Source organism: Protopterus annectens, chromosome 3.part1 (genome assembly GCF_019279795.1).
Source record: "Protopterus annectens isolate FY-2018-M chromosome 3.part1, PAN1.0, whole genome shotgun sequence".
NCBI classification, from domain to species: Eukaryota; Metazoa; Chordata; order Ceratodontiformes; family Protopteridae; genus Protopterus; species Protopterus annectens.
The window spans coordinates 1,347,568,999-1,347,595,496 of record NC_056732.1 but is presented as its reverse complement, the minus strand read 5'-3'; the positions used below and the strand labels follow the sequence as shown (position 1 = coordinate 1,347,595,496).

Sequence of the window (26,498 nt, the reverse complement as noted above, 5' to 3'; positions counted from 1 at the left end):
AATAAGTTTCCTGCGTCTTTCCATCATCACTCTGCCACTAAACGAGTGACAGATGGAGCAGTCCTGCTGAAGATGGAGAGGGCCTAGACAGTAGATGCAGGAAACGTGGTTGTCAGTTATGGACATTTTCTGTCCACACTGGCAACGCTTAACATTCCTGACTAGAAATTATAGTCTGCAATACTAATATGTAAAACACTATATATATATATATATATATATATATATATATATATATATATACAAAACTAACCCTACTAAAACAGGTAAATATGTACTTTAAACAGAGAAAATCTGACAGTAAGTTAGTGGCCTAAGGCCTATTGCTATACTAAGAAAAAAAAAAAACCTTATAATTTTTAACTTTTTAGAAATATATATATAACTTTTTTATATAGAAAAAAGGATACTGGCCCGAGTTCTCACTCGACGATGAGACCTGTTGCAGCGGGAAACTAGATCTGAGGGTTAGCAGGAGAGGATCATGGGATAGGGACTGTGCCTCGAGCTTTTCTTAGATGCAAAGCTTGGAATGTGGCCGACTCGGAGCCGAGGGATCGGCTCCGAACCCGTGTGTAAGAACAAACAGCGAGATCGAACAACTTCACATCACAGATTTAAGCAGCAGCTTTCTATGAAGACATAAAGAATCTGTTCATGCTCGCATGATAGTAGATGCAGCTGAAGCAATCTTACCCATGCTTGGTGGAGGTCAGATTATAAACACTTACATACAAATGCATAGAAGGTCATTTACTTTAAGCACAGAATGCTGACGTTCTTGGGTTTAAATCCAAATGAGAGTTAATATTTTCCTTTTACTTCTATTATTCAGCTGTTGGTTGAGGGAAGCATATTCTGCCTGCAAGCATGCTGGCCCTGTACACTTGTGTAATTTGTTATATGTAGTCTGTATCTGTAAAATTTAGTAGATGTCCATGCACAGAATTCCATGTAGGGAATGGCATGCCAAATGCTATGTTTGCAACAGGCAAGTATCACACAAGTAACAAGAAATAGGGCTGCTTGGAAAAAAAAATCTGTGTCAGGTAACCTGAAATACAGGCTGAGCATAGCATGTATACAATGTATTCTGATATTCTACTGGGTGGGAGGTGAATACTGTTGTACTGTTTGTTGTGATAGTTTTGTTAAACCAGTGCATTTCTGACAATGTTACATATCAGAGCTTTGGCCGGCTAACATCTACCTGAAATCAGCTGGACGTATAAGTGAATTTAAGTACACTTTTATCTGCTCTTTTGCAAATAGTACTGTATTTAATTTATTTATTTGTGTTTTTCACTGAATATTAACTCAACTGAAGTTGTGGCTGTCTCTCTACAGAGTACTTTTTAGAATTTCTGTGTAGCCTTTGATAGCAGTGGGGGGTAGTTAAAGCTCATCACTGACATACTGTCTTGCCTTATATAAGTGGTACATTTTGAGTTATCTCTGTTTAATATCAGAGCTTTGGCCGGCTAACATCTACCTGAAATCAGCTGGACGTATAAGTGAATTTAATTACACTTTTATCTGCTATTTTGCATATAGTACTGTATTTAATTTATTTATTTGTGTTTTTCACTGAATATTAACTCAACTGAAGTTGTGGCTGTCTCTCTACAGAGTACTTTTTGGAATTTCTGTGTAGCCATTGATAGCAGTGGGGGTAGTTTCAGCTCATCACTGACATCCTGTCTTGCCTTACATAAGTGGTACATTTTGAGTTATCTCTGCTTAATATCAGAGCTTTGTCCGGCTAACATCTACCTGAAATCAGCTGGACGTATAAGTAAATTTAAGTACACTTTTATCTGCTCTTTTGCATATAGTACTGTATTTAATTTATTTATTTGTGTTTTTCACTGAATATTAACTCAACTGAAGTTGTGGCTGTCTCTCTACAGTTAGTTCCCCACCTACCCTCCCTGTTCTTGTTTTGGTATTAAGGTTGGTGGCTTTTAAACTGCCCGCCCCTCTTGTAGATTTGTATTTGGATACTCCTTCTGGGCCCATCTCATTTGCTCACTCAACTGAGTGCAGTGAGATGACATTCTGATTTCAGGCACTCCTACTGTGTACAAAGAGAGCATTTGGGAAGGACAACCCCTGTAGCCTCTTAATCCTGCTCTGTTCCTTCCCTCAAAAAAAAAAAAAAAAAAATATATATATATATATATATATATATATATATATTTATATACACATATATATATATATATATATATATATATATATATATATATATATATATATATATATATCTTATTCATCTGCTCTTACTGTAACTGTCTTAGTTGCTCTTCTGCGTGCTGTTTCTGTTCAGTCGCTCTTACTCTGCACTTATTACTGCTTGTTAGTGGCCTTCTAATTTACTGCCTTCTGCACTTGTTTTTTAGTCATTTGTTAATTTAATTGCATTTATTTGAACTGTATTTGCCGTAGTGTTGTTACACGTTTGGGTGTGCTGGCCTGCACTACAATTTGAAAATTTGAACTGTTTTAGCTGCTTTTCTGTAACAAAAAAAAAATTCTAAGCTTGTTTCCTGCCTGTCTTGTAACTAGTCAAGTCCAGATACCTACTTGCTGTATCCAGGACTGTTGGTAAGCTTCTGAGCCCCCAAGCCTTTCTGTGTTGGAGGGAAGCCTTCTAGCTTATCAGTGGGAGTGGTAAGCACTGGGTAGCCTATCTACCATGGGAAGAGTGGTTTTTGGCCCTGAAATTGTAGTTCATTGGCCGTTTGGGCAGGTTTTCCATCTCTTTCTACTTTCTGTTTAAAAGCCCGTTTTGCGTTTGGTCCCTGCCTTTCCTATAACTAGTGTAATCCAGGTACAGATTTGCTGTATCCAGGACTGTTGGTAAGCTTCTGAGTGCCCCAAGCCCTTCTGTGTTGGAGAGAAGTTTCTAGCTTATCAGTGGGAATGGTAAGCACTGGGTAACTTATCTACCACAGGAGGAGTGGTTTCTGGCCTAGAAATTATAGTTTATTGGCTGTTTGGGAAACTTTTCCATCTCTTTCAACCTTCTGATTTAAAAGCCTGTATTTGCACTTGTTTCCTGCATTTCCTGTTACTAGTCTAGTCCAGGTACAGATTTGCTGTATCCAGGACTCTTTGCAAGCTTCTGTGCCCCCCAAGCCTTTCCATGTTGGAGGGAAGCCTTCTAGCTTATCAGTGGGAGTGGTAAGCATCAGGTAGCCTATCTACCACAAGAGGAGTGGTCCCTGGCCCAGAAATTGTAGCTATTGGCTGTCTGAGCAGTTTTTTTCCATCTCTTTCAACTTTCTGGTTTGAAAGCCGCACTTGTGCCTGTTTCCTGCCTTTCCTATAACTAGCCTAGTCCAGTTACAGAATTGCTGTATCCAGGATTGTTAGTAAGCTTCTGAGCCCCCAAGCCTTTCTATGTTGGAGGAAAGCCTTCTAGCTTACCAGCGGGAGTGGTAAGCACTAGGTAGCCTATCCTCCACAGGAAGAGTGAGTTTTGGCCCAGAAATTGTAGTTTATTGGCCGTTTAGGCAGTTTTCCATCCCTTTCAACTTGCTGGCTTAAAAGCCTACGTTTGTACTTGTTCCCTGCCTTTCCAGCAACTAGTCTAGTCCAGGTACATATTTGCTGTATTCCAGGACTCTTTGTAAGCTTCTGAGCCCCCTCAAGCCTTTCTGTGTTGGAAGGAAGCCTTCTAGCTTATCAGTGGGAGTGGTAAACATTAGGTAGCCTATCCACCACAAGAGGAGTGGTTCCTGGACCAGACATTGTAGCTATTGGCCATTTGGGGAGTTTTTTTTTCCATCTCTTTAAACGTTCAGGTTTAAAAGCCACACTTGCGCTTGTTTCCCACCTTTCCTGTAACTAGCCTAGGCCAGATACAGAGTTGCTGTATCCAGGACTGTTGGTAAGCTTCTGAGCCCCGCAAGCCTTTCTGTGTTGGAGGAAAGCCTTCTAGCTTATCAGTTTGAGTGGTAAGCACTAAGTAGCTTGTCTACCATGAAAGGAGAGGCTCTTGGCCCAGAAATTGTAGTTTATTGACCATTTGGACAGTCTCTTTCAACTTTCTGGTTTAAAAGACCACATCTGCTATTGTTTCCCATCTTTCCTGTAACTAACCTAATGGGTAGCACTAGAAAGCCTTAAACTGATACAAGCCTTCTAGCTTAGGAGAGAGACTTTGGAGTGATTAAGTATCAGTTTTCTGTACTTTCTTGCTATACTTAACTGTTTTCTGCCTAAACACAGATTTTCCAGCATTTATTGTGATATAAAGCTTGTTTTTTTCACATATTGTACTCATTTGACTGCCTGCACTTTTAAAAAGTTGTTTTTTGTTTAAATAATTTGTTTAACTGGTGTAGGCTACATACTAAAGTGTGATAGCCTTTTCTGATCATTTGTAGTCATTTAAAGCTGTTTTAAGTGTATTTTCTACTGTGTTTGCCTTATCTTTTCAAAAAAACAAAACAAAAAAATCCTTGTTTCTTGCCTTTCTAAGCTAGTATAGTCCAGTTTTCAGGCTAGTGCCGAATTCAGGGCTGTGATACTAGTTTCTGAGTTGCCCATACCTTACTTGGATAGAAGGAAGTTTTTCTGTTCACCTGTGAGAGAGGGGAGCTTTGAGCAACCTATCTGTCCCTGGAGGAGTGGTTCCAGGCCAGAAGTTAGTAGTTTATTGGCCATTTTGGGCTAATTTCTGTCTCTTTCATTTCCCTACTATAAAAAAAGTGTTAGCACGGTTTTGAGCACCAGGCAGTGCCGGTTAGTTACGGTTAAATTATTCCTGGCTCCACTAAGTCTCCTCTTCAGTTTTTCCCTTGAAACTAGTCTAACTCTCAACCTAAGCACTCAAAAAGCATCTTACAGCCCAGCACTTGCTCAGACCTAATAGCAAGGACTAATATACCCTGACACTGATTGCCCAGCAGGGCAAGGCTCTTTATTCACCCCTCACCAACCAAGCGACTAAGCATCTCACCCTACTATTCAGGCATGACCAAAGGGCAACTTCAGGTGCACTCTCCAGTCCAGCTGATGAATCTGGGTATACTGAGGCAATGTTACAACTGCATCATGTACACGGACAACCCCCTCCTCCTAACACAAAACACTAGCATATGCAAGAGATGCAATTATACAGCCAAACTGGAAGCTAAGCTGTCTCCACCCAAGACTGGAACAGACAGTCAAGAGGAGAAGGTTAACACTTGCACCACAACTCCAGCCGCACACAGACCTACTAAAACAGCACAGGCAAAAAATACACATAAATACACAAAATCATACTCGGAGGCTCTAAATAAAAACCTGCAAAAGCATCAGACACCTCCAAAACAGACACCCAAACAACCTGCACTTCCCGTCACAAACCAGAAAACACATAAAACACAAAATCAGTGTGTCGCACAATCACAGCCCTTAAGGCGAAATAACATACCTAACACACTAGTAATAGGCAACTCTACAGTCAGGCACACTGACGTCCCACTAACTAGGCTAGACAAGCAGAAGGTTACTGTTAGCTGCCTGTCGGGAGCCAGAATCCACCACATAACACAAGCACTCAGGTCACTCCAGAACAAGTACAAATATGACTCTGTCATTGTTCATGTTGGTCTGATTGACCTGAGACATACCTCCCTGGACTACATGAAAGGAGACATGGAAGAGCTCTCTGATCATGTAGCCCAGGCTGGTATGACCCTGACTCTGAGTAGCATCCTGCCCTCACCAAGAATGATACCTCAGTATAAAGAAAAAATTATCAATTTCAACAACTGGCTAAGCTTCTGGTGTTATTCAAAGGGGATCTAGTGTCTGTCAGCCTGGGACGACATGCTCGACAAGCCACGTTGCTTCGCAAGAGACGGCTTGCACCTGTCACCCCTAGGCTTTCGAATACTGGCCAAGGCTCTTGCTGCCCCCATAGTGCCTTTTTTAGGCAAGGCTCAAAATCAAACCCACCTCCATAAACAGCACAATTAACAAAAAACTGAGGGTTATGCTACTCAACGCCAGGAATTTAAATCTCAAAATGCAAGCGCTCGAAACACTCCTCAGTATGGAGAACATTGACATCTGTGCAGTAACTGAAACCTGGTTCAAGGCTCCAGACAGCACCCCAGCACTACCGGGCTACAACTCATACCACACATTTTGGCCACAGAACACGGACTGAAACACAAAAGGAGGGGGTGTATCCATATTCATCAAGGATACCTACACCTCCAGGTTAGCAGCGCAGCATGATACCTCTGAGATCATCCATGTGCAACTAACATCAGGCAAATCTGCAATGCAAATTGTGGCCAGTTACAGATCACCTTCCATGACCCAGGACCACCACTCCACCTTTCTGGAGACACTGGAAAGCATGAAAGTCCTACCAAACACCCTGATATTGGGTGATTTAAATTACCCTACCATTCACTGGGAAAACGACTTGAGTACAAATTCCCAGGCCCAGCGCTTCCTGGAATTCATCAACTCAAATGCCCTGGATCAGCTGGTAAACTCCTCTACCAGAGGTGAAAACACATTGGACCTCGTCATCACCAACATGGGCGACAGGTGTTCCACACCAGAGGTCAACCCGTCACTGGTTAGATCAGACCATAAACTAATCACTCTGGATGTCCACAACCCACCACCACCCCCAAATAAGGAAACCACAGTAAAAAACTTTTCTAAAGCAAACTTCACCTTACTTAAGACAGAGGTGGTAAGTTTCACAGCCCCCACGCTAAAGGATAATGCTGCCCAAGATGCAGAAACTGCATGGATGCATGGATCGTGCCATCCTTAGCAAAACCAGGACTCACTCCTCTAAGAGAAGGAAACAAGTTTGGTGGACCCCTGCAATAAACAGGCTATACAATAGAAGGAGGAAACTAGTTCAGAAAAAAAACAAATCCCAAGAAGGAAAGGCATCCCTGATCAGTATCAGTAAGAAACTGAGGTCCGTCATGAAATCATCCAAGGCTAACTTTGAAAGGAAAATAGCCAAGGATTCAAAAGATAACCACAAAGCCTTCTTTAGCTATGTTAAGAATCTAAGTGGCAACTCGCACATATGCACTGAACTAGTGCATAATAGCACAAAATATACTGAACCTACTGATATTGCCAACATCCTGGCAGATAGATTCAGTACAAACTTCACCCCCCTCTCACCTCCGAAAGGGCCCACAACAATACCGGAAAAGTGTAGTGTCCCAAACATCACAGACACACAGGTGAAAGCAGCCCTTTCAAAAGCCAAAAACACAGTGTCAGTGGAACCAGATGGTGTCCCAGGCTGCATCTTGCACGAACTACAGAACGAACTAACCCCCCACCTAAACACGCTATTCAATCTCAGCTTCTCCACAGGCTACGTGCCCATAGAATGGCGCACAGCAATGGTTATTCCTCTCCACAAAGGAGGGGCCACAACTGACCCTGGTAACTATTGCCTCATAAGCCTGACTAGCCTGGTCTGCAAGGCTATGGAGCGCATCATCATGGAACTCATTAACAAAGACATTGGGAACCTCCAAACCCTTGACCTGACCCAGGTGGTCTTTGTTAAGGGCAGATAATGCCTACTAAACCTGGTTGACTTCTTCGGAACAGTCACCAAGGCCATAGACGAGGGAAAGGTGTTTCATACAGCCTACCTTTATCTCGCCAAGGCTTTCGACACCATTCCCCACTCGGGTATTACAGAAAAACTCACCAGCCTGAACCTAAACCCCTACATCACCAGATGGGTTGCCAACTGGCTTACAGACCGAACTCACACGGAAAGAATAGCGGGCTCCAGGTCCGACTCTAAACCAGTCACAAGTGGTGTCCCTCAAGGCTCGGTCCTGGGACCTGTACTGTTAGGCATATATTTCTCAGAAGTACAGGCAAACACAGGAGGATTATGGCTAACCAAGTTTGCCAATTACTGCAAACTGGGAGCCATAACTGACTCTCCGGCTGACACAGACATCCTCCAAAAGGGCCTTACTGAGACGGACACCTGGTGTCAAAGTCATAGGCTCAATCTAAATGCCCAAAAATGCATAATCATCCCATCTGGGAAAAACAAAACACCCACGAATTACCACATAGGTGGCAGCCCCCTTAATACAGAAGAGGTAATAAGAGATCTGGGGACCCAGGTAGATAGTAATCTCTCCTTTGGCAATCATATTGCCAAAGTAGTCAGGAAATCCTTCTAAGTGGCCCATCTAATTACTAAAGGGTTTGCATCTAAAAATAAAGAGGTTATAGTGCCCCTCTACTTGTCACTCATTAGACCCATCATAGAGTACAATGCCCCATTTGGGATGTACCTCACAAGACACTTCCAACAGCTGGAAAGACCACAAAAGTACCTTGCCAAGAGGATTACTGGACTCAAACATATGTCCAATGTGGCCCGACTGAAAAAACTCCGGCTGTACTCAGTAGCATATCGTGAGGTGAGGTGATCTCTGCCTGACTTACAAAGCCATGTCCAACTCAGAATTGATGGACAAGCTCCACCTAAAGAAATCCAAGTCACTGCGAGCCACGCGCTCTACTGAGCTAAACCTCACCACAACAATAAATAAAACATGCTGGAGGGATAGATTCCTGTCACAGAGACTCCCCATGCTTTGGAACAAAATTCCAAATTATATCAGGCAGAGCCCCTCACTAACACTTTTCAAGAGAAACCTTGATGAGTGGATGGAAAACAGAAAATACACCCCTGGGATCACTTCACTGGCTCTGCTTGACAGAGGATCAGTTAATTAATTAATGGGGCGGCGAAAGTTGACACACTCTGGCTAGGCTTATAAATGCCCTGGGCAGATTGCCTAGTACCTACCTATGAACCTATCAGACATCTGGCATTACCACAGGCATAGCTCACTGTATAAAGTGAAGGTTATTAAATGTATTCACATCCAGTTTCTTCACACACTTTATTCTTTTCCCACACAGCATGTTGCCCAGAAAAGGGACATCTCAAGAAATCAAGTTCTTCCACACAGATAATGACAATTTACAGCTGGCCCTCTGTTTCCATGGCCAGTGGATGTTCAGCCAAAAGACATTTGACCAGCCCAATGGTGACCATGCCTGGAGGGATGCAGTTAATGATGTAAATGCTGTCAGTGATCAGGGTAGGGATTACTAGCAGGTCAGATGCTAGGTCACTGACATGATCTGTAATGTCCAAAAGTGTTCTGCCCATCTGGCACAGGAGATTTGGGCTATGGGAAGAAGTCAGTTGGCCGAAACTCCATTAATTGACATGGAAAGGTTCCTTGTCTGTCTGTGTGGGGTGCAGGAACTTGGTATAGAACTGCAGCATGCTCCTAGAATCTCCATAGGAGATGCCCCAGGTGCATATCAGTGGTGTTTTGGGAATGCAAACTGCTTAATTGTGTAGTATACTGTATACCACTAAATGTAGTTTCCTTTGTTATGTAGGAACAGCAAGGCTACAATTAACAAGATTATCTGTACGAGCTAAGGCCTGTCTTATTACATTCTACCACTATAAGCTTTGCTTATTAATTCTTCACTGGGAGTATATTAATGATGATGGCTTTTACTTATTGTAGGCATTTTCATTTGATGTCTTCACAAGTGACTCCTCCACTGTGGATGTAACACAACCTGATGTTAGAGATGACTCTTGCTGAAAGTGATGGCACTGAACAGTTGGTATATTCACATTAATTGTGCTGGACACAGAGAATGTGGAATCCTGATCCCTTATGCAGTCAGTGGATGTGGCTTCACTGCCTGTGGAACCATTCCAGATACACAGACAGATAATGTAGAACATGTTGTTACTCACAGATATAGCCAGGAAAATATGTCTCCTCCTGTGGCCCAGGACATATTGTTTGCAGTGCACTCCATTGGACATGAAGAGGTCACGGTGTTGGCGGGAGTAGATGCCATGGGTACAACCCTCTAAACTAGCTGTCTCAATGTCTGCAGCACAGCATATGTGCAGACCCCTCACTCTTTGCAGATGTTGTATGTTGTCCTACAGGGTCTGCAAGATTACCTGTGAGACTGTATATATATATATATATATATATATATATATATATATATATATATATATATATATATATATATACATATATACATATAAATATGTGAAACCTTAGATATTTTACATAAGTAACTTGCATGACTAAGGCCACCCTATGCTCATGGGACACATGCCAGGCTCAAGTCGTGTGACCATTCCACCTCATCCATTAGTGTGGGTCACACATGGACATCTTCAGGAGCATGGGGCTGGCTCTTGCCACTGAATCATTGAGTATGGTCCATTGATCACATTCATGAAACAAGACCAATCCTAGTCAAGGCCTTGTTACAAACTGTGACCATCCCAAAACATGGAGGTCTTGGGGACAGGAGGTATGCATGTTATGCTTGCACTTCTCATGTGGGCACCCTTGACTCTAAGAACACCCCACAATGCTGAAAGATCTGTTGCAGCGGCATACACACACACACACACACACACACACACACACACACACACACACACACACACACACACACACGCACACACACAAACATATATATTCAGCTGCAGTATCCAATTACACACACACACACACACACACACACACACACACACACACACACACACACACACACACACACACACACACACAGTGACACTGCCCCTTTACAGAGCAGCTTACATTAGATACCTTCCCAACTCACATGATACACAAAGTGTGCAAATTTTATTACAGCTTCAACAGCAATCATACACTTTCCTTTGGGAAAACAATGCACACTGTTCCCCACACCTGTACAAACAATGATAAGTGTGCCCTGTTTTTTACAGTTTTTTTTTACTTGAGTAGCCTATATCTGATATAAATTCTGGCCAGTCTATGTATGGGTAAGTGCAACCTTGTTGTAGGTTTGCACTACTTGTGCGCAATTGCTGACCACAGTGCAGCAGATATTTCTGAATCCTGGAGAAACTGCTTGCATCTAGCAAGTTAGCAGTAAGGGAAATGAATTACCTGACACATATTTTTAAATATAAAAATTAATTGTTAACACAAATGCAGGAAACTCTACAGACATTATCCAAGGGGAATACCAGAGGCAAACTTGATAAAATTAACCGATTTCAGATAAAATGGAGTTCATATACTAAAATGTGCCCATGACACAGTTTGTTCATATTCATCTGAATGCACTTCTGAAGTAATTTTAAGGAAGAACACCTCGTTAAAAAACAGATGCCTATCCAAAAGACATAATGCTCATTTCCTGATGCCTCTGTAGCCACATTTACTCTGTGCAAGAAATGGCTGATAACATTTTGGGTAATTTAGAGAGGAAAAGTGAAACAAGGTCTGCTATTAAGCAACTGCTATACATCCTCACTCCACAGTTTTTTAGGAATTTTCCCACAACTACTTACTGAAAGCCAAACCCTTTCCATAAAATGTATGTAAAGGAAGCCAGACCCCTTCTACTTTCACTTCTGAAGGCAAAAGTATGAACAAAAGACTTTGTGTCCACTGTACGGAAGTGGCCCGTCTCTCTTCCTTTATACCTCTCAAAGGCAGGTTACAACACCATGCAGTAGCTTGGGAAATCACTACTAAAGCTAAGCTGCTACACTGCATCATTGCACATTACTGTTATTAGTACTCCACTGAGTTTCATAGGATACCTCAGCCACTTTTCATTACTACCTACCCTGCATATCAGATTTGGATACTTCAGGTGTAGCACAACAGGGGGAAAAATGCAATTGATGTTAGATCAGCAAAAGGATCAGGTGTCTGACTGATGCTTCTCTGGTTCCATAGAAAGTCAATATACAAGTGCAGGTTTGGACTTGTCAAACATCAGAATGGTAACTTTGAGGATAGTAGTTCCTTTCACAGAAAATAATACTTTCAAGACAATTTTGAACATGTAATATGTTTTTCCTCACATTCCAGAAGCCCTGTCTATTGCTAATATTTAAGATTTCAAGATTTTAGGTTCATAGGTGTGTACTAGGCTAATGGCCCTGGAGCCTTTACAAGCCTAGCCCATAGGATTACTCAGGCATTGTGCCACCCGACCATAGTTCCCAGTGCCTCTGTCAAGCAGAGCCACGGGAGTTTTCCCTGGGGTGAATTTTCTATTTCCCATCCACTCAACAAGATTTCTCTTGAAGAGGGTCAGTGAAGTTCTCTGTTTGACATGTATGGGAAGTCTATTCCATAGCATGGGTAGTCTCTGGGTTATGAACCTGTACCTCCAACTTGTTCTGTTGATTGTGGTAATGAGGTTGAGGTCACTGGAGTGTGTGGTGCGGAGGGATTGGGATTTCTTTAGATGTAGCATTTCTAACAGAGCTGGGTCAGACATGGCTTTGTAAGTCAAGCAGAGATTGCCTCTAAGTAGGAGATATGAGACAGAGAATAGATGGAGTTTTTTGAGAATGTCCATATAGGACAAGTGTTTAAGGCCTAGGGTCCTCTTTGTAAGGTACTTTTGTGGCCTCTCCATTTGTTGCAGGTGTCTAGTGAGGTACATGCCAAATGGGGCATTGTACACAATGATTGGCCTAATGAGGGAAGAGTAGAGGGAGACAAGGACCTCTTTCTTCCTGGATGCAAAACCCTTAGTAATGAAATGTGCCACATAGACGGACTTTCTGACTACAGTGGCAATGTGGTGGTCAAAAGAGAGGTTGCTGTCAACCTGCATTCCCAGATCTCTTATAACACCTTCTATGATCAGTGGACTACCATTGATGTGGTAATTCATGGGAACTGGGTTTTTCCCAAAGGGGATGATGACACATTTTTTTGGCATTGAGCTTAAGGCCATGGTTCTGACACCAGTTGTTGGAATCGGTGAGGCCTTTCTGTAGGATGTCAATATCACTTGGGGAGTTAATAATAGCTTCCAACTTGCAATCGTCTGCAAACTTTGTCAGCCAGAGTCCCTTTCTGTTGGCCTGGACGTCAGAGAAGTAGATACCAAACAGGAGAGGAACCAGGACCGAACCCTGTGGGACTCCATTCGTGACTGGTCGGCAGTCTGACTTGGATACAACTACTTTCACACCGTGGGTTCTATCTGTGAGCCAGTTTGCAGCTTAGTAAGTTTTTCTATATTCCTGAGTAGGGAATGATATCAAAGGCTTTGGCCAAATCAAGGTAGGCTGTATGAACCACCTTGCCATCATCCACATCTCTGGTGACTGACTCAAAGAAGTCGACCAGGTTGAGCAGCCATAATTGACGCTTCACAAAACCAAACTGTGCGGTATCCAGAGTTTGGAGATTCCCTGTATCCTTGTTTATTAGGTCCATAATGATGCGTTCCATAGCTTTGCATACCAGACTTGTCAGGCTAATGGGGAGAGAGTTCCCAGGGTCTGCAGTCGCTCCTCCTTTGTGAAGAGGGATGACTGTAGCAGTGCACCATTCAGTAGGGACAAAGCCTGAAGTGAGGCTGTGATTGAACAGGGCACACAGGTGAGGTGCCAGTTCACTCTGTAGTTCATGTAGAACACAGCCAGGGATATTGTCAGGTCCCATAGAAGCTGTATTCTTGGCCTTGGACAGTGTTGTTTTAACCTGTGCAGCAGTAATACTGTGTGCCTGGCAATCTGCTGGTATTGTGATTGGTCCTTTGATGGGGGAGAGAGGGGTGGGTAAAGTTGGTACTGAATCTGTCGGCCATTATATTGGCAATATCTGTTTGCTCGGTATAAGAGGTACTATTGTGCAGTAGCGCAGAGCAAATCTGGGTATTGCCATGGAGATTCATAATCATGTCCATTTTGTCACCCTCACATTTGTTCTGTCCATAGAGAGATATTTTTATTTATTTATGTATGTATTTATTTATTTATTTACATTTGTTGACCGGGAGTGTCCAACTGGACGTAGGTCCATTTTCAGCGGAGGCCCGGGGAGAAAAGCTCCACAGTTAAAATAAACAGACAGTAGTTACATTTGGATTACAACGATTAACAATTTAACATAGCAATTACTTACAACATATTTACAGATGAAGAACATAGTACATCATTAGACAACTAGAATCTTTATCTGTGAAGTACATAACAGACATTAACAAATGTTACAATAAGAAGTTCCTGCTGTATAATAAGTACTAGGCTTATGAGCATCTGAGCTTGCTATAATCAAGGTAGTTAGTGGAGTGGAAAGAAAGGTAGTGGTTGGATGGGGTGGGTGATATTAGAGTGGGAGTTGCAAGGGCATAGCCAGCATGTTTTAGGTGCTTTTAGTAAAGTTTTGAAGTGGGTGCATGATGGTATGGAGGTAATTGTGGGTGGGAGGGAGTTCCATAATTTGGCTATGGTGCAAGAGAATAGCGCTTCACCAGCAGAGTTATTGGCTTTAGTGATCTGCAAGTGATTTTTGTTGCTGGATCTTAGAGGTCTAGTGGTGTGATAGGGTTGGAGTAGATTCTGGAGAGATGGGACATTTAGTGGGTGGTTTACTAGTATGTGGGCGAGTGAGAGTTGATACCATTGAAGGACGTGAGGGAGTTCAAGCCAGCCCAGTTCAGCAAGTGAGAGAAAGTGGAGGCTACTGTAGGATGCCCCTGTGGAGAATTTGGCGATTTTGTTGTAGCAGGTCTCTAGCTTGTTTAGATTGGATTGCCTTAGGTTGGTATACATTGGAGAGGCATGAAGTAGGGTGGAGAGAAGCTGGGAATTTGCTATTGAAATCTTTGCTGCTTTGGTGAGAAGTTGCTTACTTCTGTATAACGCTCCTAGTTTTTTGTGGACTTTTTTTATGGTCATGGATATGTGAATGTCAAATTTTAGTTTATTGTCTATTTCCACTCCTAGCAATTTGGTGTGTTCAGTTGGGTATATAGTGGTGTTGTCTTTTGCTGTGATGTTAAAGTGAGAGTTGTTTTGAGTATGTTTGGCGGGTTGGAAGATGAGTAGTTTAGTTTTGTTTTGGTTGAGTATTGATCGGGCATCAGATAACCAAGTTTCAACAGAGGAAAAGAAGAATGAACAGACATTTTCAGTGAAGGAGTTTTTCAAACTTTTTGTAGTCATTAAGATCCTTTTGTAATTTTTTAATGTTTTTATTTTTCAGGTGGTTTTCATGTCTGTTTTTGTAAAGATATTTTGACAGTGGTCTGACTCACTGTTCCGAGTGTGAAATGATTAAACATTTCAAGAGATTAAGTTACTTCCTATAAATGGATTATTTTCTTAAAATATATTGAATTAAGATGCTGGTATATTCTAGATCTATGTACTCAGTCACACTGTGTTACAGAGTCAGCAAATCCTAATCTATGTCCTCCCAGAAATGTTTATTTATTCTATGACCCATCAGACTCTTTTTGTTTTATGGGCTAAAATGGAAGTAGAAAAAACATCCCACTGTAGGTTTTGAATTTCTTGAGGTTTTACTCCTTTATATCCAACAGATTCTTTAGCGTGTTCCTGGGCAGAAAATGATGATTTCCTTGAGCACCCTCAGTGAAAGGATCAAGTCTCTGGCATTTGGGTTGGCCAAGGGCCTCCATGGCAGGACACACCAAAGGTCATTACTGCAGCAGTGAAGCACAATGAACATCCTGTAGATCCTCTTGGAAGGGATTTATAGTAGGAGCCAAAAAGTAAGAACTTGTTGCAACCTAACTCTTCTAAAGCTGCTGCTTCTGGACAGGAAATATTATCAGCAAGAACAGACTTGAATATCATATCAGAAAAAATAGTTGTCTTGCAGATCTGAGATGCTTCCACTATATAGAAAATGAAAACCAAATGTAAGAAATCCATGCAAAAAGAAACATAAATACATGGCAGCATGACAAAGTTAAATAAAATATAAATTAACATTAAAGAAAACTGAAATTTCATTTTCACTACAGAAACCTTAAAAGATAAACAAGTTCCCTCAGTAAAAAACCCAGTGAGTTCTTGGCCCTCATAATCATTACCTTCACAGCTTTATAGACTAACAGCTTGCACCCCAACATTCTACATCAGGTGAATTAATGAAAAACAAGTTTAGAAAGGTCAAATAACAAAACAGCCAGCCAAACAGATGAACAAAAAAATCAAACAGAGAATCCTGCTAGGTAAAATAACCCATAAGGAATTCTAAATGGACACCAAGTGGATATTTTCAAAATTTGTTAAGAACCAACGTGAATTAAAAAAGTTCAACTGAACCTCGGGCTTCTCTACATTGCAGCCAGACATTCTTAAATTAATAGTACCCACTCTGGAATCATAGATAAACTTACTAAGCTGGGCATTAATCCCTACATCACTCAATGGGTTGCCAACTGGCTTACTGACAGAACCCACACTGTAAAAGTAGCTGACTCCAAATCTAGCTCCAGACAAGTGACAAGTGGAGTACCTCAGGGTTCAGTCCTGGGACCGCTCTTGCTTGGCATCTACTTCTCCGAAGTACAGGCCAACACTAAGTGACTCTGGCTAACAAAGTTCGTAGATGACTGCAAACTGGGAGCCATTATTGAATCCCCAAATGATGTGGATATTCTGCAAAAGGGCATTACAATAACAGATGCTTGGTGCCAGACCCATGGGCTCAAGCTTAATGCCAAGAAATGTATAGTTATCCCTTTTGGGAAAAAACATGTACCCATGAATTACCACATAGGTGGCAGGACACTAAACACCAAAAGTGTAATAAGAGACTTAGGGACACAGGTGGACAGTGGTGTCACTTTCGATAACCACATTGCCACAACAGTCAGGAAATCCTTCTATGTGGCACACCTCATCACTAAGGGCTTTTCATCCAGAAAAAAGGAGGTCATTGTCCCACTGTACTCATCCCACATTAGACCCATTATAGAATACAATGCCCCATTTGGTATGTACTTCTCAAGACATCTGCAACAACTGGAAAGGCCGCAGAAATACCTCACTAAAAGAATCACAGGCCTAAAGCAGATGCCCTATGCTGGCCGTCTAAAAAAAACTCCACCTATACTCTGTCGCATATCGTCTACTCAGAGGCTTTCTCTGCTTAACATACAAGGCCATGTCAAACCCAGAGCTGCTGGACATGCTACAGTTAAAGAAATCCCAATCCCTCAGAGACACACGCTCAGGGATCTAAACCTTGTAAACAAAATGAACAAAACATGCTGGAAGGATAGGTTCCTGACCCAGAGACTCCGCAGACTCTGGAATAGACTGCTAATACATGTCAAGCAGACCACCTCTTTGACCTTCTTCAAAAGGAACCTTGATGATTGGATAGGAGATAGGAAATTTACCCCGGGCATCACGCCAGTCGACCTGTTAGACAAGGGGTCCAAGGAAGTAAATACTGTGGGAAGACATATCCAGGGACTTGTTATGGCTGGACTTGTATAGGCCCTAGGGCCGATAGCCTAGTACCAACCTATGAACCATGCAAGGGAATGCAAGGATTTCAGACCAACTGCCAATATTTACTCACTTACAAAATGTTCTGAAAATTATCTGTAACCAAATCCTAGACCATATTAACAAATATGAGCTTTTATGAGCTGCTTAACATGGCTTCCACAACTGCACTGGTACTGCAATTGCCCTATACACAACCACCAACCATATATTCAGTAATATGGCTGAATCTAGATTAACAAGTGGACTATTCGTAGACATGACCAGAACATTCGAAACAGTCACCCATATTATCCTTCTTCATAAGTTAAGCAGACTCAAGTTTGGAATCCAAATAATATTATGGGTTTCATTGCTGCCTTGGAGACAGATCATTACAGGTCTTCTGAAAGAACATTTTCCCAAACTGAAGCTGCTTCAACACATGACTATCCCAGAGTTCAGTTCTCGGTCTATTGCTTTTTTTCATTTTCATGAATGACCTTATCAATGAGCTCCCCAGTCTGAATATTATAATGTACAATGATGACTTCCTCATACTTGAAATTTGCAATGAACTTCCACAGCTCCAGCTGAAACAACAAGACAGCTTCAGTAAGATTTGCAAATGTACCCAAAACAACAGGTTGCTTGTCATCACCTTAAAATCTAATTTCTTTAACTTTGGAACACCTCAAAATATTCCCAAGAACACCAACATTACTGTTACAGACACAAACAGAAACAACCTTCCAGTTCTAGCTGAACAAAGATACATTGGCCCCACCCTTGACCCTTACTAGCTTTCTCTAAAAACACAGGCATTATTATAAATTAAAGCACTCTCTCAGCAAAAATGATGCTACAAATTATCCCAGTTACATACACCAACCTGCTGATACACTATAGGAAGGAACATATTAACTCAAAACATTGAATATGGTCTGCCATTAGTAATTTTCCACTCAGGCACAATACACAAACAATACAATCTGCAGTTTAAAAAAAAAATCAGATTTGTCTTAATTCCTAACCAGAGAATACATCATTTCTTATTTTTATCCAAGGTAAAATGGCTACCAGTGAATGAAAAAAAGTCTCATTTCTCATTACTGTCCTTCCAGATCTTTAAATCATCAAGTTGGACCATCGCTCTACATCAAAATCCATGTTGCAAATCAGACATCACAGCTATGCACTGTTTATATAAATGAGGACACCCTCATACTACTTAATCCCAGATTTAAAATGGGTTTGAGTAAAAGGGTATTCGCAAATCTTTTACCTGCCATCTGGAGCCAATTTGCAACAGGAATGAGGCAAATAAATACTTTATGCATGTTCAAAAGCAAGCTGAAAGAGCCTCTTCTCAAGGAACTGACCATGCATGCTATAAAGAAAGGGGTTAAGCGCATAAAAGAAATAACATCAAGCACATTGCCAAAAAGTTGAAGTTGTATGCAATAATTATTCTGCAGTCACTTTTACCTACCTCAATATGCACTTTATTGTTCTTACTGCCTTGATATCAAAGGCTATATTGCAGATATTGTGCTATTTTAAACAAGTGTGATGTTTCAGAATATTTTTGTACTGGAGATCTATAAAGCACAAAGTATTTACCATTAAACACTGTAAACCCACTACTGAAGGAATAAGTCACTGACAAATTCTGTCCATTCATGTATCAAAATATTGTTTGTAAATCTGCAAACACAGAGTTGTTTAAAAAATGCAAACTAATTCAAATTTATGTTTCTGCAGAGAGCAAATACCCTTGCTTCTTCCGCACCCTCATTAAATTAAATATACCAAATCCGACATAACACAATGTCAGAGAAAAGGGAAAATTCCTTAGTATCTGCTATTCCATGATCACCCTCAAACTACCCCCTTCCATCCATTAGTTTCAAAGTTCATTTTGTTTAATAACTTTGATTAAAAAAATGTTTTCAAAAAATGCCCTTCAAACACGTACACAAGACCCAAATATATATATATATATATATATATATATATATATATATATAAAACACAAAATATATATATATATATATATATATATATATATATATATATATATATATACATATATATATATATATATATATATATGGGATCCGGTGCAATTTGGTGAGCATACTTGCGTGAAAGTGCTGTTCACCGAAGCAGCACTTTCGCGTAAGTATGCTTGTTCTTCCGGTCGTACTATGATGTGTCCTTGAAAAAATTAAAAGGGTGCATTCAAATGTTTTTTGCATATGGGAATCTGAACAAGCTTGCATCAGTACCTTCAGTAGTATGAGATCAGCATTAGCCCTCATAGGGAAGAAAAAATTACTATTGAAGAACAGGGTGAAGCATTGCTTTTCAGAGAATGAGTAAAATCAAATGTTTAAACTACAGGTTTATTACTACAGTGAGCGTGTTAAGCAGCTACACCTTATTTTGTTATTACACAGCATGCACAATATTTAGCTACTACAAAAAGTAAAACTACATAAAAAAATCAAAATAAACTAAATATCAGCTGAATGGTACACAGAATTCATATGCTGCTATTAATCCAGGTTTGATTAGCAGCTACACAGAAAGGAAAGAATAAATGGTTACTTACCAGCTCTTTTCCCTTGGTGAGGAAGGGTTGGACATTCCTGAACAGTTCTCCCTCTTTTGAAGGTAAGCTTGCACAGAGAAAAGAATATATTCATACTAACTTCTTGAGAATGGATCTGCTTAGCCAGCAACATGTATCCATCTAGAACCACTTCTCACTTCTAAATAGATTCAAAATGTTCCACTTCTCTGCAGCATGACAGTCTTTTGGCCTCTGGTCCACTGACTGTCATACGAATATACCTCTCCAAGAGCAAAGCCCACCCTATGAGCTAATGTAGTCTAGCTGTAAGATGCCATTGTATAAAATGAACAGTTCAAGCTGACAGGCATGGTAGCTGAGGAACTTAAATCAGCAGGGATTTTGGACCAAACAGAAAATAGAGTAAATGAATGAATGAATGAATGAATGAATGAATGAATGAATGAATGAATGAACCCATAATTTATTAGAGAATATTTAAAACTAAAGGAATATTGCCTTTTTAAAGGATGTGCCTGATGGTAGTATTCCCTCACTGGATAGTGCCAATAAACTCCATGGTGAAGGCTTCATGCGGAGGTCTTGAAACTTGTAGCTGCATTGGTTAAAGTTACTATAATCGGTGGCAAAGCTGCAGAGGTAGTGGAAAAGGTCCTGTCAGTTACTTTTATTTATACTATCAAGACTGAACTTTGTCTAGTGCAGTCCAGGATCGCTGGGAGACATAGTGGACACAACAGTGGGGTTTCCTCCTCCACCATGTCTTGCAGTTGCTTTTGTTCCTTCATTCCATTTTGTCTACCCATTTTGTAGTAACTCATGTTTAGAGAAAAACTACAAATGTTCACAAGATAGGTAGGTATAGTACAGGAAGGTGGGAGTAAAGCATGGAGAAATGAAGCCCTAATGGACACAGTGTTCACAGGCTTTCAGAAACCACAGCCCTGGTAGAATCATCCCCTATGGGCGATTTTAGTACCTGCAACTCCACTACGCATGCTACTGGTTAACAGAAAATGCATTGCAAGAAATCAAAATGCTTCTGAATGTAAACTGGCATAAAGTAAACCTTGGAGGTTTTATATTATACTCCCAAACTCGTAGCATCGGTATGTACAAAATGTATTGTTATATAATATGGAAACAGGAGACATCATGAGATGCACAGTGGCCTGCGCATACCTTTCTACTTTTACTTTTCTGTTTGTGCAGGCCAAGGATTTCTTTCAAATGTGTAGACCTTATATCTATTTTAGGAAGAATTTTCACTTCCGTGACACAAACAAGCATCAAGATTCAAGACACCAAGATCAATTTAGTTTGCTGTGGTTCCAAAGTTTGACACAGATGCCCCATTCAACTTCAGCTTGAAGGAAGAATGACACACACTCACAAGTGGCTTGAGTCAGCTTATGAGACCTTTATGGAACATTTAGATGTTTTCACTGCCCTATTTCTTATGTTACCAATAGCTGTTTCGTGATGTTATTATATGTAAATTTAAATCACTATGTAACCAGACATATGTGGACACAGTACAAAGTTTAGAAAGACAACCTTCAGGAAGAAGACATGCAGTTTAGACCTACCTTTAATTATTTTATCTACTCACCTGCATACTAATGTTTGGTGGTCTGAATGGCTTTGATTCATTCTTATATACCTCATTAAGCTGCTCTCTGTGGGTCACATGAAGAAGGTGGTAATGATGATTAATCATCTGCTGATTCAAAACAAACTGCTGTGAACATTTTCTGATGCAGTGACTCTGTAATGTCATCTGCAACCTGTCAACTACTTTCTCGGTGAAAAAATGCACGTGTGTAATTTAATCTAATACATTTTGTAAAGGCAGCATGGGAATTCAATAAATAAGTTTTAGTGAGTTATGTTTCACAATGAAAATAGCGTTTCACAAATTTATGAAAATAGTGTATTTTACAGAAACACAGTTACCATTTACAGTATTACCACACTACAGTTTTTTCATTCATAAATTTTACATTGCTTGTTTAGTCCTTTTTGGGGATGATGGCTGCCCTGGTAAGCAGGAAACATAAGGTGTGAAAATAAATCTGGATGGTATACCAGTTCACTGCAGGGTTAGCATGCATGTGAGCATGTGCAGAGACATACACACACAAACAAATACACACACACACACACACACACACACACACACACACACACACACACACACACACACACACACACACACACACAGTGTATATTATCTATTGGCAGGTCATAGTATCTCAGTTCACCTACCAGCATGCTATGGTCAGTTCACCTTCACCTACCAGCATGTTATGGTATGTGAGAGGAAACCAGAGACTCAACTGAAAACCCATGCAGACAAAGGAAGGACATGTAAACTCTACACAGTAGGTACTCCAGCTGTGAAATGAGCTGGAGAAGTAACTACTGCGAGGCAGCAAATTTTGTTTTCATTATGAAGTTTGTTCACTGATAGATTTTCTTGGAAATAAAATTGGCTTGTGCTGTATTCTACAGCTTTCCGTCTACACAAGTAAGAGGGGAGTCATGGTTCACTGGTTTGTCTGCCGTCTTATCATATTAAAACTAATTATGTTTATAATAAATCTGGCTTAGAAACTGACAGACTACAGAACCCTAAATATAAGTATTTATTAGTTCTAAAATCAAATACCAAGAAATGGCATGTAGTTCAGATTTAACATATACATTTACTAAAATAGCAATCATTTGTTACTCTGATGAAGTTCTAATTCTGAAGTACTTGTTACACATTTTACTGATATTTAATAATGATAATGTAGTGCTTACTGTTAGTAATACTAATAATACATTCTCCTTCTCCAATGTTATAGAAAATTAGCTCTGAAATACCACCCTGACAAAAATCCAGACAATCCAGAAGCTGCTGAAAAATTCAAAGAGATCAATAATGCACACACAACACTCACAGATGCAACAAAGAGAACTATATATGACAAATATGGTTCGTTAGGTCTTTATGTGGCGGAGCAGTTTGGAGAAGAAAATGTCAACACATACTTCATGCTATCCAGCTGGTGGGCAAAGGTGAGCTGACTAAATTTATGTTTCATGTGGATTTATATGCAGTATTTTTTTGAAACTGCTGCTGTGTCATTTAAGACGTTAAATAAGTTCATAGGCTCATAGGTAGGTACCAGGCTATCTGCCCAAGGGCATTTATAAGCCTAGTCAGACTGTGTCAGCTTTCGCCACCCCATTGATTAATTAACAAAGCCTCTGTCAAGAAGAGCCAATGAAGTGATCCCAGGGGTGTATTTTCTGTTACCCATCCACTCGTCAAGGTTTCTCTTGAAGAGTGTTAGTAAGGGGCTCTGCCTAATGTAGTTAGGATTTTTGTTCCAAAGCATGGGGAGTCTCTGTGACAGGAATCTATCCCTCCAGCATGTTCTATTTATTGTTGTGGCAAGGTTTAGTTCACTAGAGCAAATGGCTCACAGTGACTTGGATTTCTTAAGGTGGAGCATGTCCATCAATTCTGAGTTGGACATGGCTTTGTAAGTAAGGCAGAGATCACCTCTGTATAAGTGATATGCCACTGAATACAGCCGGAGTTTTTCCTGTTGGGCTGCATAGGACATATGTTTGAGGCCAGTAATCCTCTTGGTGAGTTACTGTTGTGGTCTTTCCAGCTGTTGGAAGTGTCTTGTGAGGTATATCCCAACTCGGGCATTGTACTTTATGATGGGTCTGATGAGTGACGAGTAGAGGGGCACTATAACCTCTTTATTTCTAGATGCGAACCCTTTAGTAATTAGATGGGCTACATAGAAGGATTTCCTAACTACTATGGCAATATGATTGTCAAAGGAGAGATTACTATCTACCTGGGTCCCCAGATCTCTTATTATCTATTCTGTATTTAGGGGGCTGCCACCTATGTGGTAATTCATGGGTGTTTTGTTTTTCCCAAACGGGATGACTAAGCATTTTTTGGCATTTAGTTTGAGACCATGACTTTGACACCAGATGTCTGTCTCAGTAAGGCCCTTTTGGAGAATGTCCGTGTCAGCTGGAGAGTCAATTATGGCTCCCAGTTTGCAGTCACTGGCGAACTTGGTTAGCCATAGTCCTCCTGGGTTTGCCTGTACTTCTGAGAAATATATGCCAAACAGTAGGGGTCCCAGGATCGAGCCTTGTGGGACACCACTTGTGACTGATTTAGAGTCGGACCTGGAGCCTGCTATTCTTACCGTGTGAGTTCTGTCTGTAAGCCAGTTGGCAACCCATCTCATGACGTAGGGGTTTATGTTCAGGCTGGTGAGTTTTTCTATAATTCCCGAGTGGGGAATGGTGTCAAAAGCCTTTGCAAGGTCAAGGTAGGCTGTGTGAACCATCTTCCCCTCATCTATAGCCTTGGTGACTGTCTCGAAGAAGTCAACCAGGTTTAGTAGGCATGATCTGCCCTTAACAAAGCCGATCTGGGTCGGGTCAAGTGTTTGGAGGTTCCCACTGTCTTTGTTAATGAGTTCCATGATGATGCACTCTATAGCCTTACAGACTAGGCTAGTCAGGCTTATGGGGCGATAGTTACCAGGATCAGTTGTGACCCCTCCTTTGTGGAGTGGAATAACCGTTGCTGTGCGCCATTCAATGGGCATGTAGCCTGTGGAGAGGCTGAGGTTGAACAGTGTGTTTAGGTGGAGGGTTAGTTCATTCTGTAGTTCGTGCAAGATGCAGCCTGGTACACCATCTGGCCCCATTGATGCTGCGCTTTTGGCTTTTGAAAGGGCTGTTTTCACCTGTGCATCTGTGATTTCCAGGACACTACACTTTTCTGGTATTGTGGGCCCTTTTGGGGGTGAGGGGGGGGGGTGAAGTTTGCACTGAATCTATCTGCCAGGATGTTGGAAATATCATTAGGTTCAGTATATTTTGTGCTATTTTGCACTAGCTCAGAGCATATCTGTGAGCTGACACTTAGATTCTTGGCATCGCTAAAGAAGGCTTTGTGGTTATCTTTCGAATCCTTGACTATTTTTCTTTTGAAGTTAGCCTTGGAGGATTTCATGACGGACCTCAGTTTCTTACTAATACTAATCAGGGTTGTCTTTCCTTCTTGGGATTTGCTTTTTTTCTGAACTTCGTTTCCTCCTTCGATTGTAGCGCCTGTTTATGGCAGGGGTCCTCCAGACTGGTTAGCGAGTCTTGGTTTTGCTAGGGATGGCACGATCCATGCATCCTTGTAGGTGCTCACAGAGTGCATTTGTAAAGATTCCTGCATCTTGGACACTGTTATCCGTTAGTGTGGGAGCTGTGAAACTTACCGCCTCTGTCTTAAGTAAGGTGAAGGTTTTTATAGAAAAGTTTTTCACTGTAGTTTCCGTGGTTGGGGGTGGTGGTGTGGTGTGGACATCCAGAGTGATTAGTTTATGGTCTGATCTAACCAGGGACGGGTTGACCTCCGGTGCAGAACACCTGTCGCCCATGTTGGTGATGACCAGGTCCAATATGTTTTCACCTCTGGTAGGAGAGTTTACCACCTGATCCAGGGCATTTGAGTTGATAAATTCTAGGAAGCGATGGACCTGGGAGTTTGTACTTGAGTAGTTTTCCCAGTTAACAGTAGGATAATTGAAATTGCCTAATATCAGGGTGTTCGGTAGGACCTTCATGTTTTCCATTGTCTCCAGAAAGGCAGAGTGGTGGTCCTGGGTCATGCAGGGTGATCTGTAGCAGGCCACAATTTGCATTGCAGATTTGCCCGATGTTAGTTCACATGGATGATCTCAGAGGTATCATGCTGCGCCACTAACCTGGAGGTGTAGGTATCCTTGATGAATATGGATACACCCCCTTCTTTTGTGTTTCGGTCCATGTTCTGTGGCCAAAATGTGTGATATGAGTTGTAGTCCAGTAGTGCTGGGGTGCTTTGTAGAGCCTTGAACCAGGTTTCAGTTACTGCACAGATGTCAATGTTCTCCATACTGAGGAGTGCTTCGAAAGCATGCATTTTGAGATTTAAACTCCTGGTGTTGAGTAGCATAACCCTCATTTTTTTATTTGTGCTGTTTACGGAGGTGGGTTTGACTTTTGAGCCTTGCCTAAAAAAGGCACTATGGGGGCAGCAAGAGCCTTGGCCAGTATTCGAAAGCCTGGGGGTGACAGGTGCAAGCCATCTCTTGTGAAGCAACGAGGATTGTCGAACATGTTGTCCCAGGCTGACAGATGCTGGATCCCTTTTGAATTACACCAGAAGCTTAGCCAATTGTTGAAATTGATCTTTTTTTCTTTATACTGCAGTATCATTCTTGGTGAGGGCAGGATGCTACTCAGGGTCAGGGTCATACCCTCCTGGGCTACATAATCAGAGAGCTCTTCCATGTCCCTTTTCATGTAGTCCAGGGAGGTACATCTCAGGTCATTCACTCCAACATGAACAATGACAGAGTCATATTTGTACTTGTTCTGGAGTGACCTGAGTGCGTGTGTTATGTGGCAGATTCTGGCTCCCGACAGGCAGCTAACAGTAACCTTCTCCGTGTCCAGCCTAGT

The 26,498-nt window shown here is 41.2% G+C and overlaps 2 protein-coding genes across 11 annotated transcripts in view; one reads left to right on the top strand and one right to left on the bottom strand.

The window, feature by feature from the left end:
• Window positions 1–26,498, bottom strand: part of THEM6 (thioesterase superfamily member 6) — an 838,692-nt gene that overhangs the window by 630,244 nt on the left and 181,950 nt on the right. For 3 of the 7 annotated variants that reach the window (XR_006364262.1, XR_006364263.1, XR_006364265.1), the window contains exon 5: window positions 21,577–21,684. The gene's annotated coding sequence lies outside the window, so the exon portion shown is untranslated. Of the gene's footprint in view, window positions 1–14,934; window positions 15,760–19,982; window positions 20,050–21,576; window positions 21,688–26,498 lie in introns of those variants that run through there. The other 4 variants (XR_006364261.1, XR_006364267.1, XR_006364264.1 and 1 more) reach the window with 3 other exon arrangements.
• The window catches only part of DNAJC5B (DnaJ heat shock protein family (Hsp40) member C5 beta), a 534,023-nt gene that overhangs the window by 352,348 nt on the left and 155,177 nt on the right, over window positions 1–26,498 (top strand). For all 4 annotated transcript variants that reach the window (XM_044067379.1, XM_044067381.1, XM_044067380.1 and 1 more), the window contains one exon: window positions 22,817–23,030. In XM_044067379.1, the coding sequence (XP_043923314.1) occupies window positions 22,817–23,030 (214 nt within the window). The remainder of the gene's footprint in view (window positions 1–22,816; window positions 23,031–26,498) is intronic.